At 34.0% G+C, this 24,413-nt stretch overlaps 1 protein-coding gene across 1 annotated transcript in view; it reads right to left on the reverse strand.

Moving 5' to 3' along the window:
* LOC101897742 (protein Shroom) overlaps positions 1-24,413 on the reverse strand; it is a 172,378-nt gene that overhangs the window by 101,273 nt on the left and 46,692 nt on the right. Inside the window, exon 2 of the mRNA XM_005181099.4 lies at positions 1,609-1,796. Coding sequence (XP_005181156.2) covers positions 1,609-1,796 — 188 coding nt within the window. The remainder of the gene's footprint in view (positions 1-1,608; positions 1,797-24,413) is intronic.

The raw sequence follows: 24,413 nt of genomic DNA on the forward strand, positions 1-24,413 counted from the left end.
TAGAAAAAACGTGGGCAATTTTGTTCATTGGCTCTTAAAATGAAAGATTTTAGGAATGTTTTTAAGGCTAGTGGGGATATGGAAAATTGTTCTTTATAAAAAAGTACAGATATTGTACCAGAGTTAGTTAAAGTTGGAAAAAACAGTATCAGTCGGGTTTGCCGACAGATCTATACCTTCAGCCAATGTTCGATTATTTAAATATACAGGGTGAGATAAAAAAAAACTGCAACAAAGTCAAACGCCATAAATTTTACATTTTTTTTTAATTTTATTGAATGAAGGCAAACAATGTCGGAAATAGCATCAAATTTTAGAATAAGTTTAGATTTATTCGAATTGGTCACCTTTGGCACGAATTATGGCCTTCAAACGGCCAATGAAACCGCTACACGCAGCCCGAATGTTGCACTGCGGTATTTTGGCCCATTCCCGGCGAAGCGCTTGCTTGAGGTAATCGACACTTTGGTATTTTTTAGTGCCAACATTGCTTTCCAAAATACTCCAGACACAATAGTTCAACGGATTGGTATTCGGAGATTTTGGTAGCCATTGTGCTCGGGAAATGAAGCGAGGAACCTAATTTTGTAACCAACCTCGGGTGGCGCGTGCTGCGGCCAAAATGTTTGCGAGCCCTGGGCACGCCTCTAGAATATTTTCGCGATAATATTCGGCACTCATTCTGAAGCCACTGTCGATAAACACGAGCGGAGAGCGTCCATCGGCTGTTATGGTGGCCCACACCATCACCGTGGCCGGCGCTTGAGCTCTGGTGGCCATCCGAAGGAGCACATTCTCAGCTGACCTCTTTGGCAATTAAAAACGATCATTTTGTTCGTTTATATACTGCTGGACAACGAATGTTTTCTCATCGGAGAAAACCAAATTTGGCAGTTCACCACTTTCGGCCAAGCGAAGCAACTATTTAGCTGTTTTGAGTCTACTTTTTGGAATTTCAATGGCTTTACCCCGAGCCCATTTTTCAATATTTGCCGAATGGAATATTGTGATATGTTCTACTCACGATCCATTTTTTCGGCCACTGCAACGCGGGTTTCGATCAAGTCGCTTCTTTGCTTTTCGAACCATTTCTGCTGATGTTGCTGTTTTCTTCCGTCCACTTTCTTGACGTCGAGCTACGCTACCAGTATCACGGTAACGAGCGATGGTACGAGACACAAAAGATGTATTCAAATTTAAATGCTGGAGTGCTCTAACGATAGTTTCTTGTGGTTTTCCAGCCAAATATAAAGAAGTTACATTATCACGCTTGAATTCCATCAGGAATAACTTTTTTTCTGGAAAATTCTCACTAGAATAATATTAACAGCTGTCGGACGAGTGACTTAGAAAAGACAGCAGTCTGAAGTTGGCTGCAGTTTTTCATCTCACCCTGTAGTCTAATTTATCATAATGTTCATTGTAGTGAATGGTCTAATGAAACACTTTTTTAGGCAAAGTGCAAAATTGTTTAACATGACACAGTACAGCTCATGTGCTCGATTGTCAAACGTTCGAATTCCAACTAAACGAAGAAACAACAACTCAATTGCTTAATGGAACTAGTTCCAATATTTTTTAAAATTGTTATTACTTATTAGTACTCACCTATCCAACATTGGTGTGGCCGATGTTGAATCGGAACTGGACACATAACTGTGATAACCTTCCGACTGGGCGTAGGATGATTGTTTTTGATGATGATACAAAACGGGATTGTCATAGAACGAATTTGAACGCATGGTGTATTCTTCTAGGCCGGCCTTGGTCAAGCCGCATGGATCGCCAATGTCATCCTGTAAATAAGATAAGAGAAAAAAAGAAGTATTATATAATGACTCTCAATACTTTTCAAAAGAAATTGTTAAATATTAAAAGGTAAAGTAGGAACTATCGCTATGAAAAGTTCATTTTACATCGATCCCTCAAGTGAATAAATGAAACTATGCCGTTTGAATATATTCTACTTCTCTGCACGCATCAATCTTTTTCGTTCCTTTCCTAAAGAGAGCTCGTTCCTTGCTCCCCCATATCAAAATAGAAGAGAAAGACTCATTTGCCAGATCGGGAATGGTAATCATTTTTATACCCTACACCACGAGGTGGTCAGGATATTATGTCTTTATACATTTGTTTGCAACAGGCCAATAGGAACGAAATAGATCCATAGTTCATTTTGATGATTTGCATAGAATCACATTCTGAGTCGATTTATGCGTGTCCGTCCGTCTGTCCGTCCACGTATTTTTGCAAAGAAACATTTATTGTCCGATGGAGATGAAATTTTCCAAACAATATTTGTTTGGCCCAAGGACGAACCCTATTAAAATTGGTGGGAATCGGTTCAGATATAGATATACCTTCCAGGTACAGAGTGAGATGAAAAAAACTGCAACGAACTTCAGACTGCTGTCATTTCTAAGCCACTCGTCCGACAGCTGTTAAAATTATTCCAGTGAAAGCTCATTATATAGTTTAGAATTGTACAAAAGCATCTTGGTGAGAATTTTCCAGAAAAAAAAGTTATTCGTGATGGAATTCAAGCGTGATAGTGTGATTTCTTTATATTTGGCTGGAAAACCACAAGTGGCTATAGTTAGAGAACTTCAGCATTTAAATGTGAATAACTCTTTTGTGTCTCGTACCATCGCTCGTTACTGTGATTCTGATAGCGTAGAAATGGTTCGAAAAAAAAAGAAGCGACTTGATCGAAACCCGCGTCGCAGTGGCGGAAAAATGGCTCGTGAGCTGAACTTATTGCAATATTCCATTCGGCAAATATTAAAAAATGAGCTCGGGGTAAAGTCATTGAAATTCCAAAAAGTGCAAAAACTTACACCGCAACAGAAATAAAATAGACTCAAAAGAGCTAAATAGTTGCTTCGCTTGGCCGAAAGTGGTGAATTGCCGAATTTGGTTTTCTCCGATGAGAAAACATTCGTTGTCCAGCAGTTTGTAAACAAACAAAATGATCGTTTTTACTTGCCAAAGAGATCAGCTGAAAATGTGCACCTTCGGTTGGGCACCAGAACTCAATTGCCGGCCATGGTGATGGTGTGTGCCACCATAACAGCCGATGGTCGCTCTCCCCTCGTGTTAATCGACCGTGCATCAGAATAAATGCCGAATATTATCGCGAAAATATTCTGTATTAAAGCCTTGGGCACACAAACGTTTTAGCCGCCGCACGCGCCACCCTAAAATGTTTGTAAAATGAGGTTCCTCGCTTCATTTCCAGCGCACAATGGCCACCAAAATCTCCGAATACCAATCCGTTTGGCTATTGTGTCTGGAGTATTTTGGAAAGCAATATTGGTACTAAAAAATACCAAAGTGTGGATTTCCTCAATCAAGCGCTTCATCGGGAATGGGCTAAAATACCACAGAGCAACATTCGGGCAGCGTGTGACGGTTTCATTGACCGTTTGAAGGCCATAATTCGTGCCAAAGGTGACCAATTCGAATGAATCTAAACTTATTTGCTGCATTTCCCATCGTTTTTGACAACATTTCGGCCGGAATAGCGGATATTTCTTCACGAATGTTGTCCTTAAATTCTTCTACGGTCCTTGGCTTGTTAACGTAAACCTTTGACTTCAAATATCCCCACAAGAAGAAGTCAGGCGGCGTCAAATCGGGCGAACGCGGTGGCCAGTCCAAATCACCACTTTTCGACATCAAACGGCCCGGAAACAAATTCTTCAGAAAATCGATTGTTATGCGACTTGTGTGCGGTGGAGCGCCGTCTTGTTGAAACCAGAACTGCCTCATACGCTTTCGACGAATAATTGGCGTTACACAATTGGTCATCATGTCGCGATAACGCTCCTGATTGATGGTAACAGCATGGCTATTTTCATTTTAGAAGAAAAACGGCCCAATGACCGTTTTCGCATTAACGCCGCACCAAACTGTGACTTTTTCGTCATGAAGAGGCACTTCTTGAATCTCCTGAGGTTTTTCAGTGGCGTAAAAACGGCAATTTTGCTTATTTACGGTCCCATTCAATGTGAAATGGGCTTCATCGGACATGATAATTTTGTTCCAAAATTGCTCGTCATCTTCGGCCATTTCGATGACTCTTTGGGCCCATTCCAATCGACGAGGCTTGTTCGCAGGCAACATTCTTTGCGTCAATTGAATTTTGTACGGGAACAAATGCAAATCAATGAGAATAATCCGTTGTAAAGTGGACCGAGCCATGCCCAACTGCTGAGAACGGCGTTTTTGGGATGTTCTTGGGGACCTCTCAACACTGGCTCGTACGGCAGCGATATTCTCGGCAGATCGCCTTGGTCGACTTTTATATGACCTTTTCGGATTAGAAAGAGCCTTGCCAGTCGAAAATTTTTCGTATAAACGCTTAATGGTGTTCTTAGAAGGCGCACTTCTCACATTTTTTAATTTTTTAAAAGCACGTTGAGTTTTCACAATTGACTTCTTCTGTTGAATGTAAATTTCAACTATTTCAGAGCGCTCGCGTGGCGTTTATTGGTTCATGGTAAAAATCTGCTTGGACTGACGCTTCAAACGCGGTATGTCATTAAGCGATGTGAAATCTCTGTCAATCTACCCTGTAAATAATGGCGTTTGACTTTTTTGCAGTTTTTTTTTATCTCACCCTGTATATCTTCAACCGATTTCGGATTAATTGTGCACCAAATGGTCAATATCAGTAAAAATTACCTAAATTTTGGCGCATTCGAATGAATTCAGTCTAGAAGTACATATAATTTGGTGCAAGTCGGTTCAGATATAGCTATAGATCTCATATATATATCACATGCGTAATATGCACTCCACTACAATGATTATGGAGCTTAATTAGATATTGGAATGATATTTGGTATATCTATTGCTCCAAGAAATATTTGTTATCGAAGTCATTTTAGAGTTTCAGAAGCCTCCGTCAAATTTGTTGAAAATCGATGCAGAGTTGAATATAGTTCCCAAATTGTGACTACTCTAAATAGGGTTCATACTTGGTATGATCTACTTCACATAAATTTCCAATATAAATTTTTATATAAATTTTGCTCGGATTGTATTTATTCTTTGTGTCTTTAAAATTTTAGAATATTTTTTTTTATTATTGACCCTTATTTGCAAATGTTGCCATTGAACATAAAAATAAACTCCTAGAGATCAAGGTCTCGAATCTAGAACACAAACATTAAAATATTGAATCTCACACAGAGATTTGTAATGGATGCAACCAATTGCTGTTGGTCTCGGCATCATTGCGAACTAAATCGAACAGTAAAACTGCGTGTTCTAATTTTGTTCATATTTTTTATTTTTCTTCAATTTTGTTTCGTTTTTTCTGCGTAATAGTTGTTGTTGTTGTTGTGTGCCACTGATACAGCAACACAATTTACTGTTATGCATTTTGTTATTTTAATGCATCTTTTTGTACAACACGGCAAGCGGCAGCACCAACGTGCGACTTGCAACAAACAACCTGTGTTACACATGCCTCACAGTGTTGATGATTCGCACAACATCAACAACAATGCGTTGATACAGGTCGGTCGGTCGGTTGGATGCCTAGCTGTTCGGCTGCTGCGGCTGTCTGTCGCTGGTTTAAGAGCGCCGTTAGAAATAAATTATTGCAGATTCTTTGTACTGAGATATGCGTAAATTTTTTTTAACGATCCCATTGTAAAGATAAAATTGATAACAAATAAACGCTGCGACTGTAAAAAAAGTTCATAGCGAGAGCTTTGTACACATGTGTGAGAATCACAATTGGTCCACATGTGGCGGTGGCTTGTTGCCAGCAAGCTGCAAGTTCAGCAAAATATTCAGCAGAAATTATTGTGGAAAGTTTGTTTGGTGGCGGCACATGGTGTTGTTGCTGTCTTGCTTTTTGTTTGCGGAGAAATTTTTGTGTGTTCGTCTTCTGGGTCTTCTTCGTCTTCTTCTAAGATGAAGCGACAAAGATATTCCATGAAATATTATTTCGATTGTGTCACAAGATTTCGTACATTGTCAACTCCACTAAAGCTTCCAGCAAGGAGAAGACGAGGACGCCACAATGCCAAAGGGAAAATGTGCTAAATAACATGGACTACTGGAATTTATTTCAGGTTTCCGAGGGAAGTGGGTTTAAATTGCGAGGACAAATGAACAATGTCTTATAAATACCTACTAAATCACATTGAAAAGGTGCTGCTAGCTAGTAGATACTTAGTAGGTCTTAACATTTCTTCACATAGTGGTCGACCCGAGAGGGGTAATTTTATAAAAGACCTTTGGAGGATATATTTTTTTTTCAACTTTTCCTACATTTTCTTTTTATAAAAGAACTTTAAAGACGTATTAAAGGTCTTCCTATAGAAGTTCCTTTGAAGGTTGTTTACTGATACAGGTTTTAAACGAAAATTTACTTTCAAGAGCCCCTCAAATATACTCTTCGAAAGCTCTTTTGCGAAAAGAACACTTTCTACAAATCTTATATATTTCATATAAAACGTTAAGAATATTTTCTAGAGCCTCATATCCTAGAAACCCCTTTGGAAGCATTACTTAGGAGACCTTTAGGAGGTCTTCATTTTAAAGAATTTGTGTTCGAGTTCTTTCTTTTATAGAACTCCTTTCGAATATCCATACAAGATCCTTTAAAGGTCTAATTTCTATAAAAAAAAACGCTCGAAAGCTGTCCTATATAAAAATATTTCAAAAGCTTTTTAGGATGGAAAAGGCTTCTTCTCTTAATACAAGAATATTTGGTAGTACTATAAAAGGTTTTCTATAGAAAAGCTTTTACAGGTTTGGAGAGAGAGTCTCAAATCCTAGAAAACCCTTTGGAAGCATAACTTAGGAGACCTTTAGAAGGTCTTTATTTTAAAGAATTTTTGTTCGAGTTCTTTCTTTTATAGAACTTCTTGCGAATATCCATACAAGATCCTTTAGAGGTCTAATTTCTATAAAAAAACCCTCAAAAGCTGTCCTATATAAAAATATTTTCAAAAGCATTTTTAGGATGGAAAAGGCATTTTCTCTTAATACAAGAATATTTGGTAGAACTATAAAAGGTTTTCTATAGAAAAGATTTTACAGGTTTGGAGAAACATTAGCTGAGCTTTCATTTTAAAAGATTTATAGAGGGGTCCCTTCCACAGAAGAGCTTTAGAAGGTCGTTTTTGAATGTTATCTAGAGCCTCTTCTCACAGAAAACCGTTTGATTTTTTCATAGGATGATGTTTTTTTTAACCCTTTAGAGGGTTCCTCTTTATGGAATACCTCTGAAAGGCCATCTCGTAGGAAATATCACCATCGAAAGCTCTTTTGCTGGAAGGTAACCCTAGAAAGCTCTTCTAATTCAATAAGAACTTCTTAAGCTCGTTTTTGGAAGGAAGATGTTTATTTTATCTATGTAAAACCTGTTAAAGGTTTTGTATTCATAGCTCCAAAGAATCAACGTTTTCTACCTGTAGAACGAGTTATATACGTAGAAATCACTAGAAAGTCTTCTCGCCTTGTGAGAGTTTTGGAATTTATTTAACCCAAAAAAGAAGTTCTTAATTCCACAAAGTAGCTTTAAAAGCCCTTATTTGCATAGAAGTGCTTTGACAGTTGCCACATCCATAAAGGAGCTTTCAAAAGTCTTCTTTCTTTAGATATTATGAAGCAGGGGAAGATCTATTGAAGGTTTTCACGCCATTTCATTTCTTAAGAACGTCTTCTTTTCAAAAGCTTTAAAAAGGACAAAAAATGTTCATTACGGTACTTTAACAGAAGATCGTGGAAGAACATTAGAATGTCTTACAAGAGCTTTTTTTATCCATATAAAGCAGTTGCAATTCGTTATTATTAGATTATAAAAATTTCGTATTTTTTCCCACTGTTCATATAACATTTGTTTTCTAACTTCTCTTGTTAGCAGATCTCTGTTTTGATAAAAATTCATCCAAAAGTAAAAAAAAAAATCCAAATGCTACTTGGGCAGATGGCTCGGACGACAGCTAGACTATCGATGCAGACATTTGCCCGCCAAAATTCAGCTCAATAAATGGTCTCATTTAAAATATACAATAATCATTTTTAAATGTTTCATTTTATAGATTTGTTAACTATTTTATATTTGATTCAAAGCAAAACAGCAAATCCAAAACCAATTAAGTGGTTGGTTGTTATAAAAAAAAAACAGAAACAAAAAAAATCAATTCAATTGAAAAATTTTCCATAACAATTTCAACATTATTGGAGCAATGAAATCGAAATGAATAAAAAAAAACAATACATGTTATTACGCAAAATCCGTTAGGCTTCGGAAACGGAAAGAAGGAAATAAAATCAAAATTAAGAAATCCATGTGATGGAGGCGTAGTATCTTCCAAAACAAAAGCCGTAGACAATGACGTTTTTCTCAACTCTAACGTTCGATTGCGATCTGTCAGTCAGACAGGGAGGCAGCCATTCAAGCAGCTCATTGATCTCGAAACTATTCATTAGACCACCCCACATCATTGAAAATGCCTTTGAACTTTTGGGCAAAGCTGACAACAGCCACTTCTCAATGTAATGTAAGAAAGTATGAGCCATCGTTTGTTTTGTTTCTGTCTTGTTTTCTTGGTACCATCCATCCATCCAACTATTGAACAATTCCAATGACTTTCGCTGACAAAAACCCGCCAAAAAGTCGGGGTTTTTTTTTACCAATTTTTCAAGAGCTTATTTCATTCAATCGACAATTTTACAATTTTGTTGCTGATTTTTTTTCTTTCACATTTTAAGCTGATGTTATGGCTCTATTGTTGTGTGTCTTGTGTTGTTTTTTTCTTCTTCATCATCTTCGCTAGGGCTTTCTTCGCTAATTTTCACTTAATGACCATTGTAGAAGCAAAAGCGGCCAAACAATACACAAAGCGCATTACTCGTATTTTAACAAGGCGGAAACATTGAGAGTACTGAGCGAGAAGACAAGCCTGAAGTACTTAAACTCAAGTGGAGACGTCATCTGCCATTGTTCCGTTTCGGATAATTTTGAGATTTTCCCCCCAAATGTATTTCTTTTATATAGAAAATGTAAACAGTTTTAAAATATTTAACAAAAAGATTAGTTAAAAAACGAAAACAAGTAAAAAAGCAGTAAGTTCGGCCGTGACGAATTTTAAATACCCCCCACCATTTGGAACGAATTTGGCAATTTTCAAAAAAAAAAAAAAAAAAAAAACAAATCCGCCAAAAATTCTGTTAAAATTTTAAAAATACCGAATGTAGCCGTTATATGACAGCCGTCTATATGACAACGTGGCCTTGTATAGGCAACTTTTGTCACAAGCCATTACAATATTAAAATGCGAAACTTAAAAAATCGGTGAATAAGGAAGATAAAATCATCAAAATACCGAATATCTGTAGGTACCGTATAATTGAGGCTATACGAAGACGTGGACCTGCACAGACAATTTTTTGTCGTAGATTGTAGTATCCATTACGAACTTCAAATACCAAATTTAAAACAATTCCGGTGAATAATGTCGCTAACATCATCAAAATACCGAATATCGGTAGGTGCCGTTTGATCATTGTATTGTTGGAAAATACAATTTTATTGTAAAAATTTAATTCGTTTGGATAAAATTAGTAGATTCCAAATTAGACATGGACAATTGGTTTAGGTTTTTGGGATAACTCTTTACGTGATTTGGATAGTTTGGATAAAATATTTTATAAAGAGTAATGCGCGGATACTTCGCATTTACAGATCATTTGGATAAAGTTGGATAACATGGATAATGAATTTTGTTTATATGGATAACGTGCATGAGGTTTTAAATCATTTGGATAGTACGGATAACGTTCTGAGGTTATTTGGAAAAGATGGATAAAGTTTTAGTTTGGTGATGGGTTATTCGGACAGTAAAGTGTTTATACAATGGAAAAACCAGTAAAGAAAGTCTTAAAGTCGGGCGGGACCGACTTTATGATACCCTACACCACTTTGCTAATTAAGTAGAGCTCCACATAACAATTAAAAGTTTTTATGGGAGAATTCAATCATACACGCTATGATTATAATTATAATTTAATGTTCAAAGGACTAAATATGCCGAAGCATTTGTATATTTTAAATTCGGAATTGTATTGCCCATTTGGTGCACAATTAATTTGAAATCGGATAAAGATATATATGGGAACTATATCCAAATCTGAACCGATCTCGATAAAATTTGTCAAAGATATTTCTGAGCTGTATTTGATATATTTCCCTGAATATCGTTGTTACGGAGTGCATATTACGGTTGTGGGTAACAAATATAACAAATCGGATGAATAATATGTATGGAACCTATAGCTATATCTGAACCGATCTTCACCAAATTTGACATACTAGCTTCTAGACTCAATTCGGTCGTAAAAGCGAAATTCCATCCCATTTGGACAAATATTAGACGTTTGGTGCACAATAAAATGTAAATCGGGCGAAGTTATATATGGGAGCTATATCCAAATCTGACCCGATCTCGATAAAATTTAGCAAAGGTATTTTTGAGCTGTAGTTGGTATATTTCCCCAAATATTGTTGTTGCATAGTGCTTATTACGCCGGCGGTGGACAAAAATAACAAATCGGATGAACAATATATATGGGAGCTATAGCTATATCTGAACCGATTTCGATCAAATTTGGCATACATATTTTAGGCCTAATTTGGGTGTACATGCAAAATTCCATACAATTCGGGCTGATATTACACGTTTGGTGCACAATAAACGAAGATATATATGGGAGCTATATCTAAATTTTCTTATCTCCAATTTCAATAGGGTTCGTTCTTGGGCCAAACAAATGATTTGTGCAAAATTTCATCTGGATAGGGCAATAAATGCGACCTGCATTTTGTTTACAAAAATACATGGACAGACGGACGGACGGACATGCATAAATCGACTCAGAATGTGATTCTATGCAGATCATCAAAAGGAACTATGGGTCTATCTCGTTTCCTATTGCCTGTTACAAACAAATGCACAGACATAATACCCTGACCACCTTGTGGTGTAGGGTATGAAAACAGAAAGACATAATACCCTGACCACCTTGTGGTATAGGGTATAAAAATGTTGGATAACGAGGATACACATTTTTAATCATTCGTATAATAATTTTAAATTATTATCCACGGAAACATTTTACTTCATTCGGACAGGAATAAAAATTTTAACTCGATTGGATAAGGTGGATACTTATTTAACATCATAGGAATAACGTGGGTAACAAATTTACCTCGATTTGATAACGTGGACTACAAATTTACATTATTTCGATAACTAGGAAAACATTTTACATAATTCGGATAAAGTGGATAAAAGTTTTACCCTGCATATCGTGGGCAATAAATGTATAGCATTCGGATAACGAGGATGCAACATTTTACATCATTCGGATAACGTGGATAATAATTTGACATAATTTGGATAACGTGGGTAAAAAATAAAATAAAAATCGAATAACATGCATAATAATTTTACATTCTTCGGATAACATTTTTCTGTGAAGGGGGTAACGTGAATAAGAATTTTACATCATTTGGACACCATAGATAATAGTAAAGCCTAATTTGGATAACGTGGATAAAAATTTTACATCATCTGGATAACTTGGGGAAAAAATAAAGATCATTTGCATAACGAGGATAATTATATTTCATCATTTGGATAACGTGGATAAAAACTGTACCACAATTGGATAACACGGACAATAATTTTACACCATTCGAATAAAGTGGATATAAACTTTACCGCGATTGGACAACGTAGCTAATAATTTTACATTATTCGGATAACGTGGATAAACATTTTACAACAATTGGATAACATAGATAATAAGTTGTCATGATTCGGATCACGTGAATACAAATTGAGCCTTCATTCTATAGCATGGATAACAATTAAAAAAAAATCATGAATACAATTTTTACATCATTTGGATAGAGTGGATAATCATTTTAAAACACTTGGATAATAATTTTACATCATCTGGAAAACAGGGATAATAATTCGACAATATTTAGTTAACCTGGATAAATAAATTTGCCTCAAAAAATATAAAAAGCAATTTTTAAGCATTTGGATAACGCGGCAAATTATTACTCTACTAACGAGAAGTGCGGATAAAACCCAAATTTTAAGACTTTCTTCAATTTTTTGTTGGTATTCCTAACCCAATGTGCTGCCTTCCTTAATGTCCACCTTTTGGTTTTAATTTTCTTCGCTTTCTTATCGCTCCAACCTTCTGCCTTCACGGTATCTCAACCGGCAAAATCCCTACTGACGTTTCTCAAGATAAAGTCAATGACTGTGAATTTGTTAAAGCCCAAAAACGCATCAAGCTAAAATTAGTAGCTACCAAAATCGCCTGAGCGTTTTAATAGATCTTTGTTGTTTTTCGGAGGCAGTTTTCCGTGCAATGTCCACCACAACAACTTTGCCTCCTTTGGCATCATTGCTGTTGGCGGCCTGAACAGCAGTTATCTAAATATCGAAAAGTTGGTTGGCATTTTGTAGCTTAAAGCAGCAGTTGTGGTAAGCTTTTTTTGATTTAAATAAAGAAGCCGAGGTTCCAAACAATCGGCTGGGAGCTGTGAGGCCAAGCAAGGAGAGTTACACGGAGGAACTTAGGTGCGTTGGCTGGCTGAATGGATGGTTAGCTGCCGGTCTTGTTGAGTGGTTTTGGAATTTATTCATATCTATTAGGATGCTTGTTGAGTTTGTGTTGGCTGTTTTGCTTATATTAAGCTTTGCTCAAGTTTTAGTTTTTTTTGCATGGATTTTAATATTGTTGTTATTGCTAGCTAGCTGTCTGTCTGTCGTTGCTGGCTGGCTGGCTGGCTGGCTGCCTTAGGAATATTGTGGCGGTTTGCAACAGCTGACTTTGTTGTTTCTGTCGCTGCTGATGTGGTTGTTGTTTTCGTTTTGCTTTAGTCTTAAGCTGGCGCCACAAAACACTTTAAGCGGGAAGTAAGCTTGACTGGCTGACAACAAATGAACAGACTGACATACCAAGATTTTGATTTGACTGATGTCATGTTTTTGCGCTTCGAGTACTTAGCCATCATGTACTATTACTCAGCTGTGGTCATATGCAGACTTGCGATTTGTATATGCCATTCTTAAGAAGTAATTATTAATCAGATTAAAGCCACAGACAGACAAACAAACAAACCAACAAAAAAAGAGATTTAAAAATGACAATCCACGGAACACCATTAGCCATCATCTGCATACACAGCTATATATGTAGATCGAGGGAATGCCATTACCATGGAGTCGGAATGTTTGACCATAATTTGCCGTGTTTTTATTTTTTTTTTTTTTGTTTGTTGCATATCATAAAATTGTATTGTTCTTCTAATTGGTAACACTCACATAAAAGCAAATGGCAGTATGGACGTTTGCGCAGAATAAATGAGTAATAAATTTTGTTGTAGAACATTTGTTATAAACAAGAAAAATAATAATAATTCAAAATCATAAGTGGCATTAATAATTTATTGCCAAAAGAATTGGGATTGTAATAAAATTATGAATCTGAAATAGTTATGGCCTTGAAAAGAACAAAGTGACGTAAATGTATGAATAGTTTGAGACTTTTTAGAGAGAATAAATAAAAATGATTTATTTTAACAAATAACGATAAGGTTTTGCAAGTGTTATATATTTTCTAACATATGAAAATTGCAATTTTTTCATTAATTTATAATTTTTTTTCAAGTTTCCGTGACAGTAACAATTTTGAAAACTGTTATACTAATACTACTATTAATTATACTGGACGAATTTTAACTAGTCATGATATTCCACAAAAAATTACGAAAATAATAAGAATCAATGATTTATTTAATAATGATCACTCATATAAGTGTTATACATTTTCTAAAACATGGAACTTGTACTTATGTATGCTACAATAATAAATTTGTCTCTCTTCGAGCAGTTTAACAGTTAACAGTTTCGAAAAGTGTTATACAACTGTTAAACTGACCCAAAAAAATTAAAAAAAAAATTATTGACACCTTTGTGTTGTCATTGGGCACAGATTGGGTCCCAAATATTATTTTTTTAATGGGATTTTATAATAGGAAAAAACGGAATTTTAAAAAACTAATAAATTTAAATAAGACATAACCTCAACGTCAGGTCAAATACTGTAATATTCCACAAAAAGTTGTGAAAAAACTAATGTTCTATTCAGTTATGTAAGTGTAGAAATTGTATACCTAACACAGAAAATTATACTTTTTTAATTATGCTATTTAATTAAGTTTTCAGCTTGTCCAGCGCTATTAAAATTTTTAGAAAACAGACCGAAATTAATTACGATTTTTCAATTGTATACCAATTTTAAAGATTCAATTCTCAAAGTTATGTTAAATTTAATGTTGCTCAAAAATTTTTAGGAAACAAGAATAAATAAAATGAATAACTAATTCATATAATGATCACTTATACAAGTGTTATACATTTTCTTACGAGCAGAGAATGTTATTTGCTTTACTGTTTCATTAAAAGTTTCGTTTATCTGTCCGTATAACAGTTTTGAAAAAACTGTTATACAACTGTTATACTGGCCGAAATAATGTTCCAAAAAAGTGTTATACATTTTCCAATGCACAGAAGATATTATTATCTTTGTTATTTCATTAATTGTTTCGTTTATCTATTCGTATGACAGTTTTAGAAAATTGTTATACAACTGGTATACCGGCCGAAATGTATTAACATTTCACTATTGTAAGCCTTAGTACTGAAAATTACCATTATTGTATTGTTTCCATGTTCACAACTATTTTACTTTGTATATGTATCATGTATGTACACTGGTGGCCAAAACTAAAGCAACTTAAATCGCAAAGACAATAAATGTCCTATAACTTTTACAAAAATAAACAAATCGTAATTATTTTTCCAGTTTTTTATGAGGGGTATAATTCACTTTTAAGAAACTAAAAATAAAAATACAAAAATAATTTTGAACGAAAAATAATATGTGGAAAACTAAAATGACCCAATTTTTGCTTGGTCAAAACTAAAGCAACTTTTGATTTTTTATTTTAAAATAATTAAATTTTGGCTAGTAGTCGATAGCATAACCATTATTTTTGATATCAGCCGCACACCTACGAGGCATTGAATCTATAACACGCTCAATTTGATCCTTGGGTGTGCTTTCCCAGGCACCCCGAATTCTTTAGAAAATGTTGTGCTTATTTATTTCCGAATCTCTGTTGATCTTCCTATCTACGATACTCCAAAGGTTTTCTATGGAGTTTAGGTCAGGTGATTGTGCCGGCCATAAAAAAACATGAATTTTTGACTCCCGCAACCAATATTTGACAAGTTTTGATACAAGTTTGGGATCATTGTCATGCTGAAACACCCAAATCAGCCGAATATTTTACTCAGCGTAAGGGAACGACGTGATGTCCAACACATCTTTGTAAACAAACCGATCCACAACGTTCTTTATTTTATGGATAGGCCCAAGTCCATAGAAAGAAAAATAGCGCCACGCCATTTTTGACCCTCCCTCATGCTTCACTGTACCTTTGCAACACTGCGGCTTGAGTCCTTCATTTTTTGGTCTTCTCACCGTAAAATTTTTCACGTCTGAGCCTTTAATATTAAACGTAGACTCATCCCAGAAATAATGTTTTTTCCATTGAGCTTGATTCCACTTAATATTATCGTTTCCGAAAGCCTTTTTGATTTTTTCAGATAAAAATGGTTTTTTGATGTCTTACGGACATACAGACCAGCTGCCACTACTCGTCTACGCACTGATCTCGAGCTTATATCCAATGATTGCTCTCTCACCAATCCAGTTGAACTCTTAAATAGTTGTTTTTTATTTCTCTCACAATTTGTGGGTCAGTACGGGCTGAAGTTTTTCAGGGCCTTCATCCGTTATAGACTGTTACTATTGATCCAGTTTCAAAAAACCGACTTAGTATACAGAAATAATTATGAAATCACATAAATATTTATGAAATATTTCTCGGAAATCATTTTCTGTGATATATTGTTTTGATAGTCACTGATAATTTGCTGTTTTATTCAGGTACTGTATTTGCTTCTAGCCATTTTTAAAATTTTTTTGGGCAGTACTTAAAAAACGAAAAGAAAAACACATACTGTTGTAAAAAACTTCTCAAAAAGGATTTATGACAAGCGAAATTGTCGAAGGAAGCAAAAAGCGATAAATATCACAGTAAAAACAACAGAAATTGCAGCGATTACATGAATGTATAACAGAGTTGCTTTTGTTTTGTCCACGCCAAAATCGGGTTAATTGACTTTACCAAACATTATTTTTTATATAAAAATGAATTTTGGTTTTATGTTTTAGGGTTTTAAAAAGTGAATAAAATACCCAATTTAAAACAAGAAAAACTTTCCATTTTCTTAATTTTTGAAAAAGTTACAGGGCATTCATTCTCCTTGTAATTTCAGTTGCTTTAGTTTTGGCCACCAGTGTATGTGATTTGAAATTTTTTAAATTCTAAATCTTTTCAAAAATATCAAAATCAGTCAAATTTAACATACTTTAAGCTTTCCAAGACATGAATAATCGCATTAATTTCTTTAACCATTTCTTTTTTACCGAGGCCTTTAAAAAATATGCAGAACAGAATTCTGAAATATATCAGTCTGGCGAAACATGAATAGATTTATTTGTTATATAAAAAAGTATATTTCTTTATAAAGTCAGAAATTTAGGAAGACAGAGTAATAATACAAATGTTAAGTATAAATTTTAACACTTTTGAAAAATCAAAATACAAATTATTTAATTGATCGTGTTTTTGTCTGTTATAGTAGCAGAAAAGATATTGTGACTTCAAAGGTATATTACAACATACATTTATGGATTTTTAAAATAGTATATTAGTTTTATAAAACTGTTATACGTCCAGAAATTAGCAATTTTAGATAGACATTGAAATAACAAGAAGCGAGGCATAAACCATGATGTACTTTTACACTTTACACCACATAGTGGTAAGGGTATTATATCTTTGTACATTTGTTTGTAACTTGGACAAGGAAGCGGGGTAGAACCCCGAAAATACCTCTGCAAAATTTTATCGACATCGGTTATCGAAGTCATATCATGCAATGTAATTTGGTTCACATTTTTTATGATCTACTTCACCTAAATTCCCAATATAAACGTTTCTTTGTTACGGGAGCTCTATTAAATACGCATAGTGGTGTTTGGTATCATATACAGGGTGAGATAAGAAAAAAACTGCAACAATGTCCAACGCCATAATTTTTATATTTTTCTCATAAATTTTATTGAATGAAAGCAAAAAATATCGGAAATAGCATCAAATTTTAGAATAAGTTTAGATTTGTTCGAATTTGTCACCGTCGGCACGAATTATGGCCTTCAAACGGCCAATGAAACCGTCACACGCTGTCCGAATGTTGCTCTGCGGTATTTTGGCCCATTCTCGGCACAGCGCTTGCTTGAGGTAATCGACACTTTGGTATTTTTTAGTGCCAACCTTGCATTCCAAAATACTCCAGACACAATAGTCCAACGGATTGGTATTCGGAGATGTTGGTAGCCATTGTGAGCTGGAAATGAAGCGATAACCTCATTTTGTAACCATTCTTGGGTGGCGCTTGCTGAGTGCGATGGTGCTGAGTCCTGTTGGAATGTTCAAGGTCTGTGACCAAAATGCTTGCCCAAGGCTTTAATACACCCTCCAGAATATTTTCGCGATAATATTCGGCATTTATTCTGATGTCACGGTCGATTAATACGAGCGGAGAGCGACCATCGGCTGTTATGGCGGCCCACACCATCATCATGGCCGGTGCTTGAGTTCTGGTGGTCAACCGAAGGTGCAAATTTTCAGCTGACTTCTTTGGCAAATAAATACAATAATTTTGGTTGTTAACAAACTGCTGGACAACGAATGTTTAATCATCGGAGAAAACCAAATTCGGCAGTTCACCACTTTCGGCCAAGCAAAGCAACTCTTTAGCTCTTTTGAGTCTATTTTCTTTCTGAGAACTTACACCGCAGTTCTTGCACTTTTTGAAATTTTAATGGCTTTAACCCGAGCTTATTTTTGGAATGGAATTCCGAATGGAATATGGCGATATGTTCAGCTCAGGAGCTATTTTTCGACCACTGCCACGCGGGTTTCGATCAAGTCGCTTCTTTACTTTTCGAACCATTCTGCTGATGTTGCTGTTTCCTTCCATCCACTTCCTTGACGTCGGGCTTCGTTACCAGTATAACGGAAACGAGCGATGGTATGAGACACAAAAGATTTATTCACATTTAAATGCTGGGGTGCTCTAACGATAGCCACTTGTGGTTTTTCAGCTAAATATAAAGAAGTCACACTATCACGCTTCAACGATAACTTTTTTCTGAAAAATTCTCACCAAAATGCTTGTGTACGCTTGTAAACAATATAATGAGCTGTCACTGGAATAATTTTAACAGCTGTCGGACTAGTGGCTTAGAAATGACAGCAGTCTGAAGTTGGTTGCAATTTTTGTCATCTCAGCCTGTAGTCGGTCCAGACCTACTTTTGACCTTTCATTACTTGTTTTATACAATTTCGTGAAAATGCTCGACTCACGAATATTCTCGCAAAGTTTTTTCGTGCGGAAGTTTTTTTAAAGAGCAGAAACTTTTCTAAGGTTTCACCTTCGAGATGGGAAACATAATTTTATATTAAACTATAAACATGATATAAATGTTTATCGGCACGTTTAAGTGCAGTTTCGGAAATAATAATGTTCAAAATTTGGTTTGCGAAAAAATCTGCGCGAAATATTTATTGGTGATTATCCCGAATATCTTTATAAAGAGACATGCAAATTCCACAAATTACATGGGGAAAAGCCAATTTCTTCTAAATTCCAAAATTTTCCTGATTTCCTGACCCACCATTAACAAGATATAAAATATCGAAATAGCGTATTATTTTTCAAATTCCGCTATATATTCCAAATTCTACAATTTTTTTCAATTTTATAAAAGTTTTTAATGTAATTGCACAGTTGTTATATGTTTGTGTACACACTATATACAATTTTAAATAATTGTAAATTGAAATTTTTAACAATTCAAGACTTTTTTGGACAGTATAACAGTTTTGAAAACTGAAATGAAATTAATTATATTTTAATGAATTGGATGACAAATTTTGAATAACTGGGATAAATATTTAGTCGTTGACGACAATTTTGAATTACTAGTCTCAATTTGTGAATCGTTATCATTGATTTAAGACATTGTAACACCAAAAAAAAACAAGGCCCTTGGCTCATTTGGCCCCAGCACACTAACCTTGTTGTACATCACTAAAATTGTCCTTTTCATACGTGTTTCAATAAAAAATGTTTGGCTTCACACAAACACCACCTGTCCATTAAATTCATTAAATTATGTTTTTGGGCCAATATTGTTTTCACCCATGGAGGAATCCAAAGAGAATATAAAAAAAAACATATTGACATGATCTTTCTGGACTTTCATCATTAACAATTTCTCAAAACTGAACTTATTAACGAAAACAATTTTAATTTAGCCAAAATGAGAAATTTCTTCAAAACGTAGAACGTAGAAAAAAATCGATAGCATATGAAACACACACAAAAAAGAAAGAAAACAAACAGCACGGCTCAAGGCATGACCAGAATAATCAATACTCCTCACATCTTGGCTTTGCTGCAGAAGCTGAAGAACGAACGAAGATGACGAGGCTGGCCGAGCAATCACTCTTTGATTCGATTGTTTTATTGCTATTGTTATCCTCTTTCGACTGATGACTGGCATGTCTGTCTCTCCAGAAGTGATGTCGATCTTCTTCATTGACTTCTGGAGGCATCATCATCGTCATCCATCGCACAGTTCAACAACAGTTCAATGAGAGTGGAGAAAGTTTAGTGATTTTCTTTTTGTTCTAAATTTAACAGGCCATGCCACTGGTGAAAGATGCAATGTTGTGCAAAAACAAAAAAATGCCAATGGAAATCATCAAAAGGCCACACTAACTAAGCTTTTGACGGACGGGCCAAAAGCAATGCAAAAAAAAAATGATATCCAGAAGGAGACAAGGATGACGGTGATGATGATGTTTTACCAATAAAAATGAACAGATACAGCAGCTGTCGTTGCTGTTTTTTTTTTCTTCTTTGTTTTTGTTGTACAGAAATGTTGTTGGCCAACAATATTGTTAGTTGTTGGCGTTTTTAGTTTTATTTTTTTTTTCGGGGCTATTTAAATATGGTTTGAAGTATTGATGCTGCTGGTGGTGGCTGTGGTGCTGATGGTTGTTAATGTAGTTTTTAGTTATTCCATGGTACCCAAAAAAACGTAGCCTACAAAATGTCTTTTTCTTCGATGTTTGGTCATACTCCAAAAACTAACACACACAAAACACAAAGCGGGAAGCCAAACTATTGCCCATGTCGGACGAAATATTCCCTGAAAATGAAAAAAAAAAAAAAAAAAAAAAATTGAAACGAATGGTTTTTATACCTTCCTCCAAGTTGCTGTTTTTTTACTTCATTGCCAAATATATATTTTTTGGCCTATCATCCAGTGCCAGAAGTCAAAATGTTTGCTTTTTCTGCCTGGTATTCCCATTTAAGACACGACATGATCTTTTTTGTTAACTTATTCCCCCACATTGTCGCCACTAAGCCGCAATAGCAGAAAAAACAAGGTTTTGACCAAACCAGGAAAAAATCGACGACGACAACAACAACAAGAGCAACATCAAAGCCAAGTTTCACTAAAGAGGTAGGAGTCTCCATTAAAAAAATCTATGCTTTGATGAAATGAACTATGGAAGAAAGGACAAAGGGAAATTTATCGAAAATAGTACGTGAACACAAAATGGGTTATCCAAATTTTTTAATTATCGTAAATATTAATATTACACATTTTATTTATATCGTAAATTCGTAATACAAGGAAAGCAAATTACATGGCGACTTTTTAAACACTATGCCCATAAAACTCATAATTTTATACAGACCATATAAATATCAAAACTATTTATTTTAATGTCGTAAGTAATTTAATTAACTCGTAAAATTTTAATCCATTCCATTTTAATGTTAGATGCAAATTATATGAATATCGTAATTTTTTGGGTGTGCTCTTTTAATATCATTAATATTTTATGTTCTTCTGATTTTATAACGATATAGAAATATCGTAATTTGATGCATTTCTTACCTGTTTTGTTATATTTTTTTCAAGTTATTGAAATAATATAAACCACATATTTATGTGGTTTATTTTTCGTTAATATTTTTCCTACGTTCTTCAAGTAATACAAATATAAAATTAGCAATATCTATATACAGATTTAACATGTTGTTCACATATCGTAAATCTTTTATCCGTATAACATAAATTCTTTTACCACGTTATTTTCAATAATATAAGTATTTTCTCTAAATTATCTTGATATCGTAAAAATTTTATCCATATAACAAAAACAATTTTTATGCGTTTTTTACATATCGTGAACATTGGATATCCAAATAACATGAATATTTCGTTGTCGTTATTTAATTAACGTTCACGCTTTAATCCATATGATCTCAGAAAGTAGATAACATAACAAATAATATCTAAATATTGTAATTATTTAAGCCAGATTTTTCGAAATTTTTTATTGGATCTTTCGTGATTCCCAAAAATTGTAAACATTTTATGTGCGATTTTTAAATATCGACAGTAGAATTAATTCAATTATTGTAATTGTGTCTCTTACTTTTACTATTCTACCGTAAATATGTTATCCACGTTATCTAAATATTTTATCGACACTCTCGAAATAATATTTATAAAAACATCATCCATGTTTTTTTAAACAACCTAAAGACTTTGCCCAAATTATGTCCTTTTAATAAAGTTTTGCGATACGTAAAAAATGATCATTCTTGTAGCTTAATATTGTAATAAGATATTTCAAATATAGTGAATATGTCATCCGCTTTTCCTCATATCGTATTTGTCCATTTTAGCCAAACATCGTAATTTTTTAACGTACCTTAGAAAATGATCGCATTTCACGTTATCTAAATATCGTAAGTATTTTTTTCTACGATGTCCAAATATTGTAATTGTTTGCAAGATTTAAAAATAAGTTATTTTATCCATTTATCTAAATATTGTAATACGATATTTCAAATATGGTAAATATGGCATATGCGTTTCCTAATATCTTATTTGTCTCATTTAGCCAAACATTGTAATTACCACACAATTAACACACGTAATGCAAATATCATTCTTCTCATTATCTAAACATCGTAAGTATTTTTTCTATTTTCTGTAATATCCAATATCGTAATTTTTGTGATAGTTCAAAATATCATTGTTGTATTATGCATTTTATCTAAATATTAAAATACGATATTTCAATTATAGTAAATATGTCATATGCGTTACTTAATGTCATATTGGTCTAATTTATTCCATCATCGTAATTTTGTAACGTACGTTATGCAAATGTAGTATTTAACGTAGTGATCTCCAAATACCGTAATTTTTTAGTTCGCCTTAACTGGATATATTAATCAATTGATGCATGTAAATAGGTTATGCACCTCATCCAAATATCGTTATTACTGTATCCAAATAAAATTATTTTCTAGTTGTATTATCCAAATATCGTAGTAAATTTATTCACATTATTCGGACATTGTTATTATTTATCCAATTAACTCAAGTTGATTAAAATAAATTGTTTACTAGGCTATCTAAATATTGAAATTACTTTTCCGTATTATCAAAATATCGTACATTTGTTGTTCAAGTTAAACAAATATATCCAATATTAAAACCACATTATTTAAATATCGTAGCCATATATTTTGAACTTTTATTAAATTATCGTAATTATTTCTACATCATTCAAATAGCGTAATTTTATACTTCTCATTTACTAAATATCAGAATCAATTTATGCTCGGTAACTAAATGTCGTTATTATCATCCAAATATCGTAAATACTGTATTCACGTTGTCGAAATGTCGTAATTATTTTAAAAACCTTATCCGAATATTACAGTTACTTTAATTACGCAATTCAAATATAAAAAATTGTTATCCGCATTAAACAAATATCGTAAATTATTTGTTCACTATATGCAAATATTTTGCATATGTTAGCCACATTAGCTTTCTTATCTTATTCATGTAATCCAAATATCGTAATTGTGTAGTTTTATAAACTAAATATCATAATCCATTTATGCACGTTATCTAAATATCAGGATTGGGTAATATACGATATCGAAATATTGTAACTACTTTATACTAATATCAGAGTTATTTTTTTGTATGTTATCCAAATATCGCATATTATTGCACACGATATCCAGATATTGGAATTATTTCATACGCGTTATCCAAATATCGTAAATTTGTTGTTTAAGTAATTCAAATATCGCAGTTATTTTTTCGACTTTTATCAAAAGATCGTAATCGTCTCATTCACATATCGTAATCTTATAATTTAATAAATTCAATATCGTAGTCAATTTATGTATGTTATCCAAACATCGTGATTGGGTATAACCCAATACCAAAATATCATAAATACTTTATCCAAATATATCGATTACTTTATTCACATTATTCAAATATTATAGCATTATCCAAAATCGTAAATTTGTTTAGGTGATCCAAATATCGTAATTATGTTGTTAGAAGGTCGTATCCACTTTATCCCAATATAGCAATTGTTTTATCCATGTCATCGTATATATGTGAACATAACTCTATCTAAGGATCGAAATAAATGTATCCGCCTCATTCCAACAATTTGTTGATTTTATAGAAATATCGTAAGTACTGTATTCACATTAACCAAATATCGTAATTTTTTTTATCATCACTAAAATATATCTCTCATTTCATGCTAGTTTTGTAAGTATTAGACTCAAATGTGTATTATTGCTGTAAAACATTATTCCATTGCACGTCGTTCGCACCACTGTATATCCTGTCACTAACATTTCAAACAAGTTTATTGACTGCCCGACGCAGAGGCGGACTACCATTTTTCCGATGCGGAGTAAAGAGTGTGACTTAAGTCAATTTAAATTTCCATTAACACGACTTAATTTGACAATAAAATATACGATGTTGCACGCAAATGCAAAACGGCATAGCTACTAAACATAAGAAGATCGTTTAGCAAACGGCATAACTAAAATTTACACTAAAACGCTTCATGTCTCTTTCTCTCTGACGGTCGCTCAGCCATTCGAGTCGAGCGGAAAATGTTGACACATTCATTGACAGCAGAGTTGCATTTGCAGATTTCTGGTCGTCAAACGAATCAACATTGGCCAAGGCGAATGGCGTGATTCATGCATTTCCAATGTGGTGGCTAATGCAGATCA

This window comes from Musca domestica, unplaced genomic scaffold, assembly GCF_030504385.1.
Source record: "Musca domestica strain aabys unplaced genomic scaffold, Musca_domestica.polishedcontigs.V.1.1 10, whole genome shotgun sequence".
NCBI lineage: Eukaryota > Metazoa > Arthropoda > Insecta > Diptera > Muscidae > Musca > Musca domestica.